A 17,419-nucleotide genomic window follows, 5' to 3' on the forward strand; every position below is an offset into this window, starting at 1 on the left:
CCACTTTTAGGTCTTTTTATTAAACTAAAAGTTTATTTTAATTCTGTGCTGCATTTCCCATTTTCAGCCACAAGGGGTGTGCAGTTGAGCTACTTTTGGCTCGGATTACTGCAGTGGCGTCAGCAAGCTTGGATTGGCCGACTTTTCGTTACCAAGGAGACCAGCCGGCCCACTTTCCACCGTGTAGCTGGGCCCCCCTCCCCATCTCCCCCGCCCTTTCCCCCACCATCCTCCTCCATGCTGATAGAAAAGCTGGAAGGCGCCATGTTTATTACATCAGCAGCACACTGCTGACCTGCAGCCTGCCCATCTGCCGTGCCTCTCTTATTACACTGCTATGTGTCACATTGCACAATGTGCTCTCATTGTCAATGAATCATTTCAGGCTGTGTTACAGGAAGGCTTTGCACATGCAAAACAAATCAAGTGGGTGCAGAGCTTTATTGTGCAATGTGAACGCAGAGCATGTTGTGCAATCTGTATTCAAACGCAGAGCTCCCACGAACGACACACAAAGTTTTACGTAGCCATTTTATACACTGCACACAAAACTTCAATAAGTTTTACGGTGACTGACGGGACTTTCTGCAGCTGTTCTTCCGTTTTGCTCCAACAATAAAACTATTTTGCACGGCACAATAAAGGCCCCATTTAAGAGTCATGCAGCGTGACCCCTCCGCGTGGAAGGGCGCCAGCAATCTGACTCGGCCATGGGATTCCCTTCAGAGATCGCCGCGCCTAATTGTCACACACGTCTTTGGTTAAAAGCGACATTGTCCATATTTTAGTGGCCCCCCCTGCTGTTATAGTCATCCAGGCCCCCGGGGCTGCCAAGTTTACACAAAGCAGATGCTTATTCCTGTCACAAATCAATTAACCTAATTTCTGCTAATGATCTGTAAACGGCCTTAAAAAAAAAGAAAGTATAAAAGGAAGAAGCTGTACTTTAAGTTATAGACAGAAAAAAAAATCGTCTGCCTGCAATTTCCTCATTTGGCCAGCAGGGGTGTGCACTTGAGCTGCTCTGCGGAGTTTTTCTATAGTTTTCCCCTGTAATGGGCCATTTTAACTGCACTCTCCATTTTGTGTTGAATGACGCAGACAATAAAAGGGATTTCACAGTAATGCTGCCCGGGGAGAGTGTGTCAGCGTGTCCTGTAATCTCTGCAGAGGACGGGGGCATGACTAATCCTGTGCCACAGGCTCATGTCACAGTGACTGCTAAAGAATAAAACTCTGTATTACACGGCCATTTAGTCCTCCCCCCCCCCCCCCCCCCCCTCACGCGGCGACTGGAAAGTTTTGTGAAATGAGATTTATTCTTCTCTCCGTATCTTACATTAACCCTTTCAGCGCCAACATTGCCCTGAGCGCTCCTCAAAATATTCGCCGCAAAATGCCCGCCCCACTCACAGCGACTGTTCTTTTAGTATAAATGAATACAAATGCAGCAGAGTCAATTGATTTTGAAGTTTAGTTAAATATTGCACCCAAAAAACAAAAAGAACAGTCGCTGGCATTTTTAAAGGCAGCGTTGGCACTCAGAGGGTGAAGAAGTTTATCCTGTAAGACATTGACAGCTGCTTTGAATTCAGTTAATCAATAGACTAAATGCAGGTTTTTTTTGTTATTTTATAGCAAGTTCAGGCCTTTTTAGCATGCGTCTGGCCTGCTAATCGTTATCTCCTTTTCAAAATCTCTCTGGAGGGTAGAAAAATATGACTGCCATACACGCACACCAAGTCACCCGGTTCCGTAAAACAGAAAGGGAAAGTAATGAAGTGATCTGGTGATCACATTAACACCGGAAGGGTGCACACAGTGCACATACCTCGGGTTTCGGCAGTTTATGGTGCAATCGGAACGTTATGTGAAAATACCTGGATTAAGCTGCTGCTCTCAGGGTAGCAGTGTGCCAGACACGGCCGTTCCAAACAGGACAGATGGCAGCCAGCTGCTTATCTCATGGGCTGTTGCGTTAACTTTCTGCCCTATCTGTGTCACTCCTGTGCCCCTCCCCTTTAGAAGGTAGGCTCTCACAAGCAGGGCCCTCTTCCCTCATGTGCTTTTTCTACCTGTATTTGAGCTATCTTCTATACTGCCTTCGAATATAAGTCACTGTGCTCTTGTTTTGCTTGTTGATTCATATACTCTGCAATAGTAAGCTGCAGATCCATTGTGGCATCGTATAAATAAAGTTCTAACAATTTCACTTTTTTTTTTTTTTTCATTTTTTGCAATAATGTCTCCTCCCTTCTCAGTGAGGCGAACGTTAATGCTGGACATTAAGCACTGATGTCACACTCGTATAGTCCCCATTCTTTACACGTTCTCACATTACAGGCCTGATTCTGGTTCACTCGCAAAAGCAATTTCTCTTTCTAATGGACAAAACCGTGCTGCACTGCAGGTGGGGCCAATGTAACCTGTGCAGAGAGAGTTGGGTTTGGGTGGGGTTTGTACTTCAAACCGATATCTATATTGCAGTGTAAAAATAAAGCAGCCAGCATTTATTCTGCACAGAAACAAACTAGCACCCAAATCTAACTCTCTGCACATGTTACATCCGCCCCACCTGCAGTGCAGTACAGTTTTGTCCACTATAGAGAGAATTTGCTTTTGCAGGCGAAGCAGAATCTGGTCCTACATGTATTACTTGTATTCGCCAAGGTGTTTATACTTCATAAGGACAAAAGACAAATCTTCCTGTGTCCCGGAGTCCCGTCCTGTGAGGTATCGGGGACTTATAGCTGCCTATGGATGTTTACTGCAGTCCTCCTAGATTACGCCAAGGTTCCCCTGTATTAGGAAGTCACCCTTCCTGTTTCCTGTGGGACCTTTGGATATTTCTGAATGACAGCTGTTCAGCATTGTTTCTGGAGTATCCCGGTTTCCTGACAGGATGAGGAACATGTGACCGTATACATTTCATGCCGACGGAGGAACAACATAACATACAACGGCATTTTACTATTCCTATGTGCTCTATAGTCCGGCCAGTGGGGAGAATACGCCTCATGCTTATTGCAGATTCTAGATTTGTCTGCTACCTTCTTTAAAATGCTAGCCAGAACCTGGTTGCTATGGGTAACTTCTCTAGTTACCTTAGGCTCATAGAAAAGCATTAGATGGTGCGGCGGTGTGATTTAACACTATATCGTAGCAACAATGAGTGCGGCTATATCTGTATGTGTGTGTGTGTGTATATCTTGGAATAAACGTTGGCGCTTTGAGGTAATTTTTGTAGAAAATGATAATTAAAAGTGTAACAAAATGCCAAAACCAATGTTTCGGGGCTAGCACTGACGTCATGTGAATTCAGCTGTCCACCCCCTCTTGATTGAACAGCCCAGCGGGTATGAAACACACATGCGCAAATACCTTACCATCGGACAAGGGTCCGAATTCACACCTGAACATACGGGTGTAAATCTGTCTAATTCTCTCTGCACAAGTTACATCTGCCCCACCTGCAGTGCACATGGTTTTGTCCATTTGAGAAGGAATTTGCCTTTGCGAATGAACCAGAATAAGTGCCATAGTGTGTTGCACAGTGGTTGGTAGTGTAACATTAATGAACAGGTCACTTTTAGTGTTTAATGAGTATATACCCAGTCTCTGTGCCACCCTGTCCCAACTAGTGAGTGGTAGCATAAGTTCATGTTGAACTTAATCCTACAAGTAAGAACTGGCTTGTGTGTGGCAGAACCTGTTCTCCGCACATCGGGCAGCACAGGTGTGCTTATTACAGGGGCGTGTGCAGCTGGGCGCATTGTACATCACAGATGGTTACTGTAAACAGAGTGGAACACTATTAGGGAAATGTGTTTACTTAGGACTTTCGCTGTTGTGGTTCCAATGCTAATGGTTCTCTCTGATCTCCAGGCAAGAAAGACGCGGACGGCGATGAGAAGAAATCCGTACAGAAGAAAAAGGCCAAAGAGCTCAAAGTGTTAGATACAAAGACGGCCCAGAATCTCTGTGAGTCCAGTTATTGTTTGATGTATCGGACGAATGACAGCGCAGTGTGTCCGCTGAGTCGCCGCAAAATCACTGGGAAATCATCCGTGTGATGATTTCATAGTGGAACAAGTTTGAATTTAAGCTCCAGACATCGTTGCGAATACACGGGGTCCAGTATCGTCTCTATAGTTCCAACACCACTAGTATCCACATGGTTTTTTTTCACTGTATTTTGAGCCGACATGTGCCGACAGGCGGTATTTTATGCCCTACCATCCACTAGGACGTGGTGTGAGAATAAAATAGTGTGCCCGAAGCATTGCGAACGATGCGAGGGGCTGCGGTTCACTTCCAACTGTGTCCATGTCGACTGTGTCGACATTCGGGTAAAAAAACTGTGAAAAAAACCATGTCGACCTAACGCATATGTCGATCTAAACCCATGTCGACCTAGACACCTGTCGACCTAGAACACTGACGACCTTGCCACCTGTTGACCCAACGGTGTCGACCTAATGACTGTCAACTTAAGTGTGGTCGATAAAATGATCCACACCCCTCCCATGATACATACCACCCAACATTATCATCCCCTGTTACAGAACTTCTCATGCAAATGGGGCCTATCGCCCACTAGGCCATGCCACTGGTGTATAAAGTTTTGGGGGCCTGTCTACATATTTTTCCCACATTCTTGTCACACAGTGGGGGCAAGGCAGCCTCACCCAATAAAGCCGGAAGGGGGCAGGTTAGGTGCAGTTGGGGAGGGGGGGGTGGGGTCCTGTAAAAGGATTTTCACTTGCTGTAGGGAATGCAAGTGATAGCCCTAAGGAACCTGCTGAGTGGACCCGGGGGGAGGGGGGGAACCCAGCAAGACACTGGGGAAGGTCATGTTCAGCAGATGGCATGAAAGTGCCTGTCTATCCGATAAGGTGACGGTATACATGGATTGTACACTTATGATGACCATATTCTGTACAACTTTTGAGACTGTTACTACTTGGAGATAGGAACCATCATTTAGGCCAGGCATGTCCAAACTGCGGCCCTCCAGCTGTTGTGATACTACACATCCCAGCATGCCTTGCCATAGTTTTAGCATTCCCTAATACAGGTACACCACCGATTTTCCGGCATGATTGGTTCCAATGCCATGCCGGATTATCGATTTTGCCGGATTACAGAAGGATTTCTAGTTTTTACTAATTTTGCACCTTCAGTACATTTCTAAAGCAATAAATAGTCATATATATGCTACAGCATAATATTAATGAATGAATAAACACAGTAGTGTATGCAAAACTGTTTATTACAGTGTACTAGGTGCTGTATAAGCAAAACGGGATATTTTGAACAACCATTAACAGTAAGTGCAGTATGAATGAAAGTCTTGCTGGGACCTTGGACGCCATATCAGCCCCACTGCTGCCTGCTGTGTCACCTGCAGCGTCCTTGGAAGCTGTACCCAGTGGCACCTGTTCATGCTGTCTTTATGTGCGGTACTTGCTGGGACCTTGGACGCCATATCAGCCCCACTGCTGCCTGCTGTGTCACCTGCGGGATCCTTGGAAGCTGTACCCAGTGGCACTTGCTCATGCTGTGTGTTCTGCCAATGTGTGGTACTTGCTTTGACCTCAGACACCATGATGCATCCTGTGTCACCTGCAGTGTCCGCGGAAGCTGTACTCACTGACACTTGCGCCTATTGCGTGTTACACCCATGCACAGAAAGTGTTCCCGATTTTAAAATAGTTCATCAACCTCTTTTAATCCAGACAATTTACAATTTTGCTTTGTCCTGATTAAAGGAGGTCTCTAAACTCCTTTATTCCGGACAAATCAAAAGTGTCCGGATTAAAAGAGGTTCCGGACAAACGGTTGCCGGAAAATCGGTGGTGTACCTGTAGCATAACTGTGGCAAGGCATGATGGGGCTTGTAGTTTCACAGCAGCTGGAGGGACATAATTTGGACATGCCTGATTTAGATGATGTGGATTATACGTCTGGGTTACTGCTGAATGTATCTGGCCTTCCAGCCTCCAGTACCCTAGACCAGTGCGGCCTCATCTAATGCACGCTGGCAGCGGCTGAACCTAGGATATCCTGAATATCTGCAAATATGCGCATGAATACATTCTCATGTGCTACACTGCGGATCTGTGAACCGCGATCCCGCCTGTTGGCCCTGCTGTGTCTGTGCTCTCCCATAGTCACACAGATAAAACAGGGTGTTTGCTAATGTGTAGCTGTGCGGGTGCCTGTACTAGCCAATACATGTAACGCTACCTGACGATGGGCAGCCCATTGCTGGACCATTGCTTCCAGTACTCCAGGTTTTAAGGATAACTATGCACAAGCACAGATGGTATAATCAAACGCAGTCACCTGTGATTAAATAATGGTTATCCTTAATACCTGACCTCTTTGGGTACCTTGAGGACAGAGGTTAGGTACCACTAGCCTAACGTAAGGCCACCACATCTTCCAAGTCACTTGTGCTGCAGTAAATGAAGTCTACACAAACCGCAGTAGATTGCTTTGGGTACATTTGCACCTCAATACCTACCAACGTTTCCGCCCTGGTTTTCACGTGGTGATAAATGGTAATATATGGCACACTCCCACTATAGAAAGCCGGATACACGACCATAATAATGCATTCCCAGTGACTGGCTTATTATTTTTTTTCTCTTGCAGCAATTTTCTTGGGTTCGTTCCGAATGCCTTATGAGGAGATTAAGAGCGTCATCCTGGAAGTGAACGAAGACGTGCTAACGGAATCTATGGTTGCGGTGAGGGAATTTTTCTGAATGTTAGAATGAATAAATGTTGCGTCTCCATCTAATCCGAGTTCATAAAACAGGAATTCGCCCCGGTGGGACGTGGAGCAGCGGCTTTGGTGAAATAACGGTTGTCTATACCTTGTTGTGTTCTAGAACCTGATCAAGCAATTGCCAGAAGCCGGCGTGCTGCAGATGCTGGCGGAATTTAAGGAGGAGTATAACGACCTGGCGGAGTCCGAGCAGTTTGGAGTTGTGGTAAGTGCCCCCAGTTTTTGAGATTTGTTTTGCACTGATTATGTTCCACCACTTGTTCTGTACAATGCACAAAAATGAAGGGTAAAAATGGATGGTCTGGGATTTGTAAGCACTTCTCCGTGAATAGAATTGGGGGAAATCTACAGTCAGGTGCATAATTATTGGGACACAATTCTCATATTTTGGGCTCCTACACCGTTCACCTGATTTGGATGTAACTACCCTCAAATTAAAGCTGAAAGTCTGCAGCTAAAGCACATCTTATTTGGTTCATTTCAAATCCATTGTGGTGTATAGCGCCCAAAATATGAGAATTGTGTCTATGTCCCAATATTTATGGGCCTGACTGTGGAGCCTACTGATAATACCGTTTAGTTTCAGTATGTAAGTTCTACTTGTCAGGAGAGGCTTGAGCAATGGTGTAACTACAGGGCGGCTAAACTGGCAAATGTCCGGGGGCCTACCGAGCTCTGGCATACAAATTCCGGTGGTTGGGTAAACCCAAAGCCAGAGCCTAGATTTCTTGATCATCTCCCATAACCATTCCAATGCTGCTGCTTGCTGGGCCTCCCTGACACCCCCTTCCCGGTTTGCTGCTTACCTGAAGCGGTTCCTCTGTTGTTGGTGTCCCTGCAAGTAGCCCCGCGGCTGCCCGTTGGTGTGTGACCACTGTAAGTGTACCTGACCAGCATCCTATACAGCTTCCACCACATCGTCTGCTGGTTCCGTTTGGCTCTGTTGGTACCTATGGTGGCCCACTTTTGAAAGTTTGCCAGTAACCCACGAGCCTCTAGTTACACCACTGCGTTTGAGTTTATGTTGTGGAAAAAATTGCACGGTAAGGGCCAGATGTGTCAAGCTTCAAAAAGTGATAAAATGGAGAGTGATAAACAACCAGCCAATCGGCTTCTACCTGTCATTTCCAAACAAAGTATGTGGCATGGCAGATAGGAGCTGATTGGCTGGTTGTTTATCACTGGGAGCAGATGCCCTGTAAGCTTGATACATCTGGCCCTTAATATGCAGTTAATACCAGCCTAGTGGTAACTACTACTCAAACAATGTGTACAAGGACCGGTTATTACTCATTTTGTGTGTGTGTTTGTCCGGTAACAGAACGGACAGTTTCATCTTCAACGCTAAACACCTGAATCTGGTTACCTTACAGTCTTCCTTATTCCGCCCCGTTTCAGATGTGCACTGTGCCCCGCCTGCAGCCGCGACTCAATGCCATCCTGTTTAAACTCAACTTTAACGAGCAAGTAGAAAACATCAAGCCTGACATTGTGTCGGTAACCGCCGCCTGCGAGGAGGTGCAAAAGAGTAAGAACTTTTCCACGCTCTTGGAGATCACGCTGCTCGTCGGGAATTTCATGAACGCCGGATCCAGGAATGCCGGTGCTTTCGGCTTCGACATCAGTTTCCTCTGCAAGGTACAAAACCTTTACCATAAACAGTTTATACATTCATTTTCCAGTTGGACACAGTGGCGGATTCCTGCTTAATGTGAGCGTTAATGACCGATATTCTGGCGACTTACAACATAAGCTGTTTAAGTAGACAGACAGCATAGGTAATCAGTGGCGCTAAGAGGGAAGTGCATTGGAGATAGCGGGTATGGATTACCCCAGGGTGGGGGGTGGATATAACTGTACCTCCACAAATGCTGTTCTGTGACTACAACCGCCAGGGAACACCCTCAGGGGCTGGCTGGCAACTTTTAGCCTGGGGGGCAAGTCCAGCGCACTGGCCCATAAGTAACGGCGTTAAATGGAGGTTTTTCGTAAATTATATGTGACAGATCTTTGGGAGGGGATGTTGGGATTCTGGGGGAAGAGTAAGAAAAACAATTCAATTGTTCTGGGTGCTAAATGTAGTTTAGGGACTTCCAGCTAACCAAGTAACTAGTTAGTGCCAGTTCCTTCCACCTGCCCCATCACTTATCCTGCAAATGTCCCGGGGGGCTGTGCAGTGTCACCTGGTACTCAGAAGCCAGTACAGCTGGCTACAAGTCATGCAGCCCTACTTACTGTCACAGCGTATGGATGATACTGTTCAGGCCTGGTACAGTCAGACACAATGGCGGCCCCAGAGAAGGGGGAAGCCACACCCACTGTCACCACCCGCCAGTGGGTGTGGCTCTCCTATTTGAATTTTGAACTGTGTTTCCGCCCCACCTCCGGAGCAGCCAATGGTCAGATATTGACCTATCACAGCTTAATCTGGGGATCACCAGGGTGGCTGCACACAGCCGCTGCTACAGGAAGTGGACCGGTGAGTAGACCAGTCTACCGCACAGCCTCATGGGGAAAGGAGTGGCGGGGTGAAAATCCTTGTCCTTTGGCGACAACCCCCCAGTGCAAATCTGTGTGTCCTGAACAATTCTTACTGTGTGTTTCCAGTTAAAAGATACCAAGTCAGCTGACCAAAAGACCACGTTGTTACACTTCCTGGTGGACACCTGCGAACAAGATTTCCCCGACGTATTAAAGTTCCCTGATGAGATGGTCCATGTAGAAAAAGCCAGCAGAGGTACGTGCAATCCTTATACCCTGTAGTAAGGTTTCTACTAGAAGACCAGGCCACCATGAGTGTGGCCTGAATTCGCTCCCGCGGCCTATGTTTGGGGTTTGCGCCTGCATGAATCAGGTGCGGCGGTGTTTACCAGCGAATATATGCTTCCTAGGGAACGGGTATGAATCAGGCACCTTGTTTGCGCCTGTTACAGGCTTTGCGTAGATGATACTGGTCACAGTTCTAGATCAGCGTTGGCACGAGATCCCGTCCCCCATTCCTTTCCCTTTTCTGCCATTACAGTATCTGCAGAAACTTTGCAAAAAAGTTTGGACCAGATGAAGAAGCAAGTGTCAGATCTGCAGCGGGACATCGAGAACTTCCCACCAGCGACGGACGACAAGGATAAATTTGTGGAAAAGATGACCATATCCTTTATTACACGTTATTCACTAATTCATTGTGTTCATTGTCTGGGTTCTTTGTCAGGATCTAAAGCCACATTCCAAGTCCCGACAGAACAAGAGCGTCACCTGCGACCAGCAGTAATCACAGGCCACAATGTACCAGCCCATACGGGTGTTACGTTCCTATAGACATGCTGCCTGATGAATCGGAACCTACAGTAGGCGCTGGAGAGGATGTGAATCTGCATCAGCCGAGGACATTTACTGACATCTAGCTGTAAATAGGCCCCAAGTCAGTCACGTAGCTCAGCACAGCTCAGCTAATAGATATACTGTATCTATCTATCTCTGATTCAGTTTATTCTTTATTTCCTAGTTGTAGAACAGATAGATAATTACAGGCAGGGTACATACAGTATGTGATTGGCCAAGTTTTGAACCAAGTATATTTATTTTGCATATTCTGTGTGATGTGGCACACATGCTTGGGCACAGATTCAGTGGAATGCAGCACACATCACTGGGAGCAGACGTCCTGTAATGCGGCACACACAAGCCCTGTAATGCGGCACACACAGGCCCTGTAATGCGGCACACACAGGCCCTGGGAACAGAACAGAAGCCCTACAATGCAGCACACATCTCTGAGAACAGAACAGATGCCCTGTAATGCAGCACACATCTGAGAACAGCACACACACCCTGTAATGCAGCACACATGACCTCTAATGCAGCACACACACCCTGTAATGCAGCACACACGCCCTGGGAACAGAACAGATGCCCTGTAATGCAGCACACACACACCCTGTAATGCAGCACACACACGCCCTGGGAACAGAACAGAAGCCCTGCAATGCAGCACACATCTCTGAGAACAGAACAGATGCCCTGTAATGCAGCACACATCTGAGAACAGCACACACGCCCTGTAATGCAGCACACATGCCCTGGAAACAACAGATGCCCTGTAATGTGGCAGACATGACCTCTAATGCAGCAAACACGCCCTGGGAACAGAACAGATGCCCTGTAATGTAGCACACATCACTAGGAGCAGATTCCCTGTAATGCAGCACACACACGCCCTGGGAACAGAACAGAAGCCCTGTAATGCAGCACACATCTGAGAACAGCACACACACCCTGTAATGCAGCACACAGGCCCTGGAAACAACAGATGCCCTGTAATGTGGCATACATGACCTCTAATGCAGCACACATCTCTGAAAACCGCACACACACCCTGTAATGCAGCACACACACCCTGTAATGCAGCACACACACCCTGGGAACAGAACAGATGCCCTGTAATGTAGCACACATCACTAGGAGCAGATTCCCTGTAATGCAGCACACATGACCTCTAATGCAGCACAGATTCCCTGTAATGTAGCACACATCACTGGGAACAGAACAGATGCCCTGTAATGCAGCACACACGCCCTTTAATGCAGCACACATCACTGGGAACAGAACAGATGCCCTGTAATGTAGCACACATCACTAGGAGCAGATTCCCTGTAATGCAGCGCAGATGCCCTGTAATATAGCACACATCACCGGGAACAGATGCCCTGTAATGCAGCACACATCCCTAGTGAATCGGTACACTTCCTTGGACCAAAATCACCTGTAATTCATCCTACATCCAGTCATGTAGCCATCATGTTGTAGAACGGTAGCCATATTCTTGTAGCACACGCACTCCTCCTTTTCCCCAGTGTTTTCTCTATGGTGGTGAGTGATGTCATCAGTGTAATACGCACATCCTAACTGGCCTCTAGGAGATTTCTAGAAAAGGCAAACACAAGATTTCCAAAATCAGACCTTTGCCTATAGCTGGACTGTTCAGGGAGTTGGGGAGTGTAACATAGACCTGGCCGTTCTCAATAAAATCTCTTATCTTTAAGTACTTTTCCTTGACTTTATCGTACATATTTGCCAAAGAAGCCCAAGAACAGTACACCAAGCTGTGCATGATGCACGACAATATGGTGTCGTTATTTGAAGAGTTGGGCATTTACTTTGTGTTTGACCCTAAGAAGCTCACCATCGAGGAGTTCTTTATGGAACTGAACAACTTCCGCACCATGTTTGTGGTAAGCCTGCGCGCGATAATCTGACTGATATGGTCTCCGTAGATAATGTCCCATCTCTCTCATTTTTCTGTTACGTGTGCTGCAGATGCGTTGACCTTTAGTATTTAGAGTTCAACCAATCGTATCATTGTCACACATTGGCCATGGTTTGAAATGAGGTTGTGGATGTGCTTCTGCTGATTATAGGATAAGGGCCTTTATTGCATCTGGAGCTCTGATTGGCTGCTACCAAGTTGTCATGTGACTGAGATCGTGTATTCAATTATTAGAGTTTTTGGCTATTCGTGGCAGTGACTTAGAAGATGCTACCGTCAGAACGGTTCATATAATGAATTACTTATGTGGTTTTTTTTATTCATGTTCATTAGCAAGCGCTCAAAGATAACCAGAAGAGGCGCGAGGCAGAAGAGAAGGCGAAACGCGCCAAACTGGCCAAGGAGAAGCAAGAGAAGGAGAAACTGGAGAGAGAGAAACGAAAGGGCAACCCAGTAATAGACATAAATGCCGGTAAGGTTATCCTGTTCTACCGCGCAAAGCCGTCACATGCTCAAAAAGTAGCAGATGAAGACTTCTTGTCTGCTTTTGGTATCCTGGAGAAACTATTTTAAATACAGTCAAATGTTCTGTTACTTATATTGAAAGCCACCAATTCCCTTCTGTACCATTATCAAGAGAACTTACATCAGCTGTGCTCCAAGTGCATGTACTTTGCTGTTCTGGCCATGTGTAAGGGTATTCAGCAGGCGGAGAAATGCGTTGTGGAGCTTTCTGTAACTTAGCGGCTCCATTTCCGAAACAAACCGCAAACATGTACAGCGGCGGTATTATTATTATCAATGTGCTTTATTTACACGGTGCTACATGGGGTCCTCAGCTCTTCAGAGGGCACACACAGCGAATAGTACACAATAACACCGGACGATACAGTAAACCATAGAGTACAACACCGCCATTGTCAACACCGCTTCAGTACAATTGCAATGGAAAATATTCAGAGCAACCTAAAATCTGTAGCTGTAGGCGGTATCCGGTCTATAGGTTGACATGCATGTGGTCAGCATGGCATGGCAATGGTCGACGCATCGAAAGGTCAACATATTTTTCGTTTATATAATTTTTTTTTATTTTTTTTTCAATTTTTTTATACTTTTTTTCATGCTATACCAAGTAGACTCGACAAAGCAGTAGCCAAGCGAGGCGCCTAGCACGAAACGCACGAGCACGCTCATTTTTGGTCCATGTGCTGAAATCTACAACTTTACACAAAAAATGTTGACCATGCCAATGTCGACGTTTTGAGTGTGTCAACATTTTCTCTGTCCACCTTGTCCAGGTTTACCATTTGACCCTCGATACCATAATCCCGTAGGCTTGGTCACAACAGGTTTTACATACCCTCCGACATGACCTATTCCATTAGGTACAAAAGGCTCTGTTCCTGGACTTACTTACCAGTGTCAGTTGCAGAGGTAGGGCTGCACCACAGTCCAATATTCAAAAAGGGGAGCCACAACTACTGCCACCCCAAACATAACTGTCCTGGACTCACTGACAGTTGATGTGACCCCCCCACCTCTTTGAATATTAGACTGTGCTGGAGTCCAACCTCTGTAACTGCCACTGGCAGGGAAGTCCAGGAACAGAGCATTTTGTAGCAAATGGAATGGGTCATGTTGGAGGGTATGGTTTTAGAGGCACTGAACGAGGTGTGACACCAAGACAGAGATGGGGTGGACACGGGCAGAGAGCCTAGGGACGAGGAGAAGTGTAGGTGGTGAGTCAGGAGGGAGGAGGCCTCGGCTCCTAGGAGCTTACCTGCCAAAGGGAAAGGAGTGACGAACGGACAACATTGAGCGAGCCAGTGTAAGTGAGCTTATGGCAGAAAACGAGAGTGAGCGAGGGTGGTTAAACGAGGCTGAGGCAAACTGTGGTATTATGCATCCATCCAGCTGCTGTGAAACTACACATCCCAGCATGCCCTGCCACAGTTTTATCATTCATAACTAGCAAAATTGCATGAGGGCATGCTGTGATGTGTAAGTACCACAGCAGCTGCGGGGCCACGTGTTGAATAACCCTGATGTACAGCTGCCGTCATTGTGCCGCTGGCAACAATTTTCTCTTCAAGGCGGCAGAGAAACATGGGAGAAACTTTTCACACATAAATGGTCCAATCCCTCTGTCCCTACGGCAACCACAGGTCACAGTGCACGGACGGGAGCCCAGGCCAATGGTTACCAGCTGTTCCTCTCGGTCATTGGGCAAACCATTGTGTAGTAAATGCTGTGGGCTTTGTCTATGTTCTCTCTCATTCCTCTCCGCCAGATGTGCCATTATAGCCCTATATTGTGCAGTTCCAACCCCGTATAAGTCCCCTAATGTTTGCTGTCATTGTAGTATATACAAAGTATTATCATACATAGTGTAGCAGGTAGTGTGACGTGTGTGTTACACATGTACAGTAATCAGACAGTAAGAACAAACTAGTTTACAGGGCAAGCAGAGCGGTCTCACACACACACACACACAACCCCCATCCCTAGGAGGGAACATTCTGCCCAGAATGCTGCACTCTGTCCTGGGCATTTACAGGGGCCAGCTGTGCTGCTGTGTTTGTTAGAGGACACCTGTCCCAGCAGCATTGGGGCTTACAGGGGACCTGCACATTTTGCTCACAACATAATATTGCACAAGGAAGGGTCAGGTAAAAGCCACATGGGAAACTTTAAAGCAGGCATGTCCAACGTTGGCCCTCCAGATGTTGTGAAACTACACATCCCAGCATGCTTTGCCATAGTTTTGCTATTAGAGAATGCTAAAACTATTGCAAAGCATGCTGGGATGTGTAGTTTCAAAACATCTGGAGGGCCAACGTTGGACATGCCTGCTTTAAAGCAAGTTGCAGTAGGGATTTGTGTCTGTAGTGAAGTAAAAAGACCTGATTATATTAAACGGGGGTAAGGTGTAATAATCTGTTACTGTGAGTGTCTGTCACCTTCTCTCATATACCGTACATAGGAAACATGAATTTGAACAGCCAACCAATGACGTATCTACAGTATAATGGTTGCAGGCTATGCAGCCATTATATGGGCCCCCAGGGTCCAGCAGAGGGGCCCACACCACACAACCTGCGCTCAGTGATCTCTTCCCTTCTGCTGACCGAGTATTCCAAATAGTCCGCGGATGCGTCAGAGGCCATTTTTAGTTTCATGGCAGTTGGGAGCTGGTTAGCCGATACCTTTTTTTCTCTTTCCACTTTATCGCCGCCCAAGTCTTAGTACAGAGACCCCCATTGTATTAAAATATCTTGTTTATTTTTATACACAAATGACTCGTGACATTAGTGCACTCCGCGAATCGCAAAATACATATTATGGTTCGTTTTTGACAAAGTCTTAAATTACACACACACACACACACACACACACACACACACACACACACACACACACACACACACACAAAAAAATAACATTTCCACACGTGAAAAAAAAAAGCCCTCCGTCCACATGAAATGTGTATGGTTGGTTTCCGCCAGCCCCAGATCTGTTTGGCGTCTCAGAAGTTCAGGCTGCCAGGATGTTACATTTCTCAAGAATGTGTTTTCTTTAGAAGGGGGGGTCGGGAGAACGTTTCCATGCACAAAGTGTAAGCGGTCAGTGACCAAGTCCCCCCAGAGACCATTATCCCTGGATTCCTTATTACATAGACACTGATTGCTAATGCGCCTGCTGCAACATGTAAACTTTAGCTACTGCTTTACAATATCTAACATATTGGCTCTGTATCAGCGGCTCGTGTGTCTCCCAGACGCAGGGACAGCCGCTGTGTACATTGTCAGACACTGGTGGAATGTTAATACTGGCACAGTTCTGTACACCACAAATCCTGTAATATGGGGCCTGTCCTGTACAGAGCGCCTGGCCCTCCGTACTCCCAGAAATCCTATATTACAGGGATGGGGAATGTTACAGATTCCGTACCGAGGGGCTTCAGGCGTGAGGAGATTTTGCAGAAACGATTTTTGTTTGCACATCAGAAGAATGTTCCGGAGATTTCCTGTGCGGCCAGCCAGTGATGAAGGCCAGATGCTGCTTCCTGCCTTTGTTTTAACATTCCGAAACCAACAATCCCTGTGCCCCATCTCCATGTAAAATGATCTATGTGTAACGCGTTGTAATATACACGTCCCCGGGTCAGTACACTGCGCATTATGTGGACTTTAAAAAGGACATGTTTTTGTCTTAACATTTTTTTTTATTTATTATGATTTTTTGAGCCGACATGTGCCGACATGTGCCGACAGGCAGTATTTAATACCCTACCATCCACTACGGTGCGGTGTCCCGAGCACAACGGTACACTTTGACAGTGTCCATGTCAACTATATCAAACATTCGGGCCAAAAACTCCCATTGTCGACTGAATGCTTGTGTCGAACTTCCAACCCTGTCGACTCAATGCATGTCGATGCAATGACCCATACTCCTGTCAGGAGCACAGGATGTGTGAGGGCCCTGCTCGTTACCATACGCTTGTCATCAATGTTCGCTACATCAGCATGGCTACGCCTGCAAAGACTGCTAATTATTTTTACTCTTTCGAAAAATGTAATGATTATGTCATCTCGCAAATCAGCTTAGAATGTTTATCACCGAGGAAGCACACAGCCTCTGATTTAATTCTTTGCCTTGCAGCCCTGTAATCTAGGTCAGTGCTCATACCCGCATTCAGCCACCAGATGGCGCCATTGGCAGGCTTTTTGGAGCTAGTGCACCAGTGACAGATGTTCTAATATGAGTTTATAGATTCAGGTTTCAGGCGTTTCTATGGTGACCGGGAGGCAAGGGCACGGATTACTTCAGGGTTAACTGTTGGATTCCTGGAGATATGGGCTTGCCAAGGCCGGATCTCTCACTCTCTGGAATCTCCCTTCCCCACCCACCTTTGTTAGTGACGCTGGAGGTGTAGTCTGATCTTGCCTTGCGGATTCTGTATATGAATGAATGACTAAGGCTTTGTTTCTGGCTGGCGTTGAGAAGCGAATGTAGGAAAAGCACCTTGTGTTTGCATTGCACTTCTGTAATCACTGAAGGCCGGGGGTTTAACCATTCAGCTGTTGCAGACATACAGTAGCATGTGGTGCACAGGCGGACAGACTCTGATCCCCATCCCTGCCACGCAGCTGTACCCTGGACATTCCGCACTGAGTTCTAGCCTCTGTGTGCTTTCCCTGCTTCTGTACCGCTTTTGTTAGACTGCACTTATGTATCCTGCTGTCCATTTTATCCCCTGGTGCAGAACACTAATAGTGCCTTATATATCAAATATAATCAGTGGAAAGGTTTCTAAAGTGCATTCCCGTTGCAGAAAGCAGCACGCAATTCTTCAC

General features: G+C 46.6%; 1 protein-coding gene across 3 annotated transcripts in view; it reads left to right on the forward strand.

The window, feature by feature from the left end:
* The window catches only part of DIAPH1 (diaphanous related formin 1), a 183,660-nt gene that overhangs the window by 151,498 nt on the left and 14,743 nt on the right, over nucleotides 1-17,419 (forward strand). For all 3 annotated transcript variants that reach the window (XM_083181346.1, XM_083181344.1, XM_083181345.1), the window contains 8 exons: nucleotides 3,886-3,981; nucleotides 6,661-6,755; nucleotides 6,900-7,001; nucleotides 8,195-8,434; nucleotides 9,404-9,533; nucleotides 9,819-9,942; nucleotides 11,859-12,024; nucleotides 12,393-12,531. In XM_083181346.1, the coding sequence (XP_083037472.1) occupies nucleotides 3,886-3,981; nucleotides 6,661-6,755; nucleotides 6,900-7,001; nucleotides 8,195-8,434; nucleotides 9,404-9,533; nucleotides 9,819-9,942; nucleotides 11,859-12,024; nucleotides 12,393-12,531 (1,092 nt within the window). The remainder of the gene's footprint in view (nucleotides 1-3,885; nucleotides 3,982-6,660; nucleotides 6,756-6,899; nucleotides 7,002-8,194; nucleotides 8,435-9,403; nucleotides 9,534-9,818; nucleotides 9,943-11,858; nucleotides 12,025-12,392; nucleotides 12,532-17,419) is intronic.

Source organism: Crinia signifera, chromosome 4, assembly GCF_055691185.1.
Source record: "Crinia signifera chromosome 4, ASM5569118v1, whole genome shotgun sequence".
NCBI classification, from domain to species: Eukaryota; Metazoa; Chordata; class Amphibia; order Anura; family Myobatrachidae; genus Crinia; species Crinia signifera.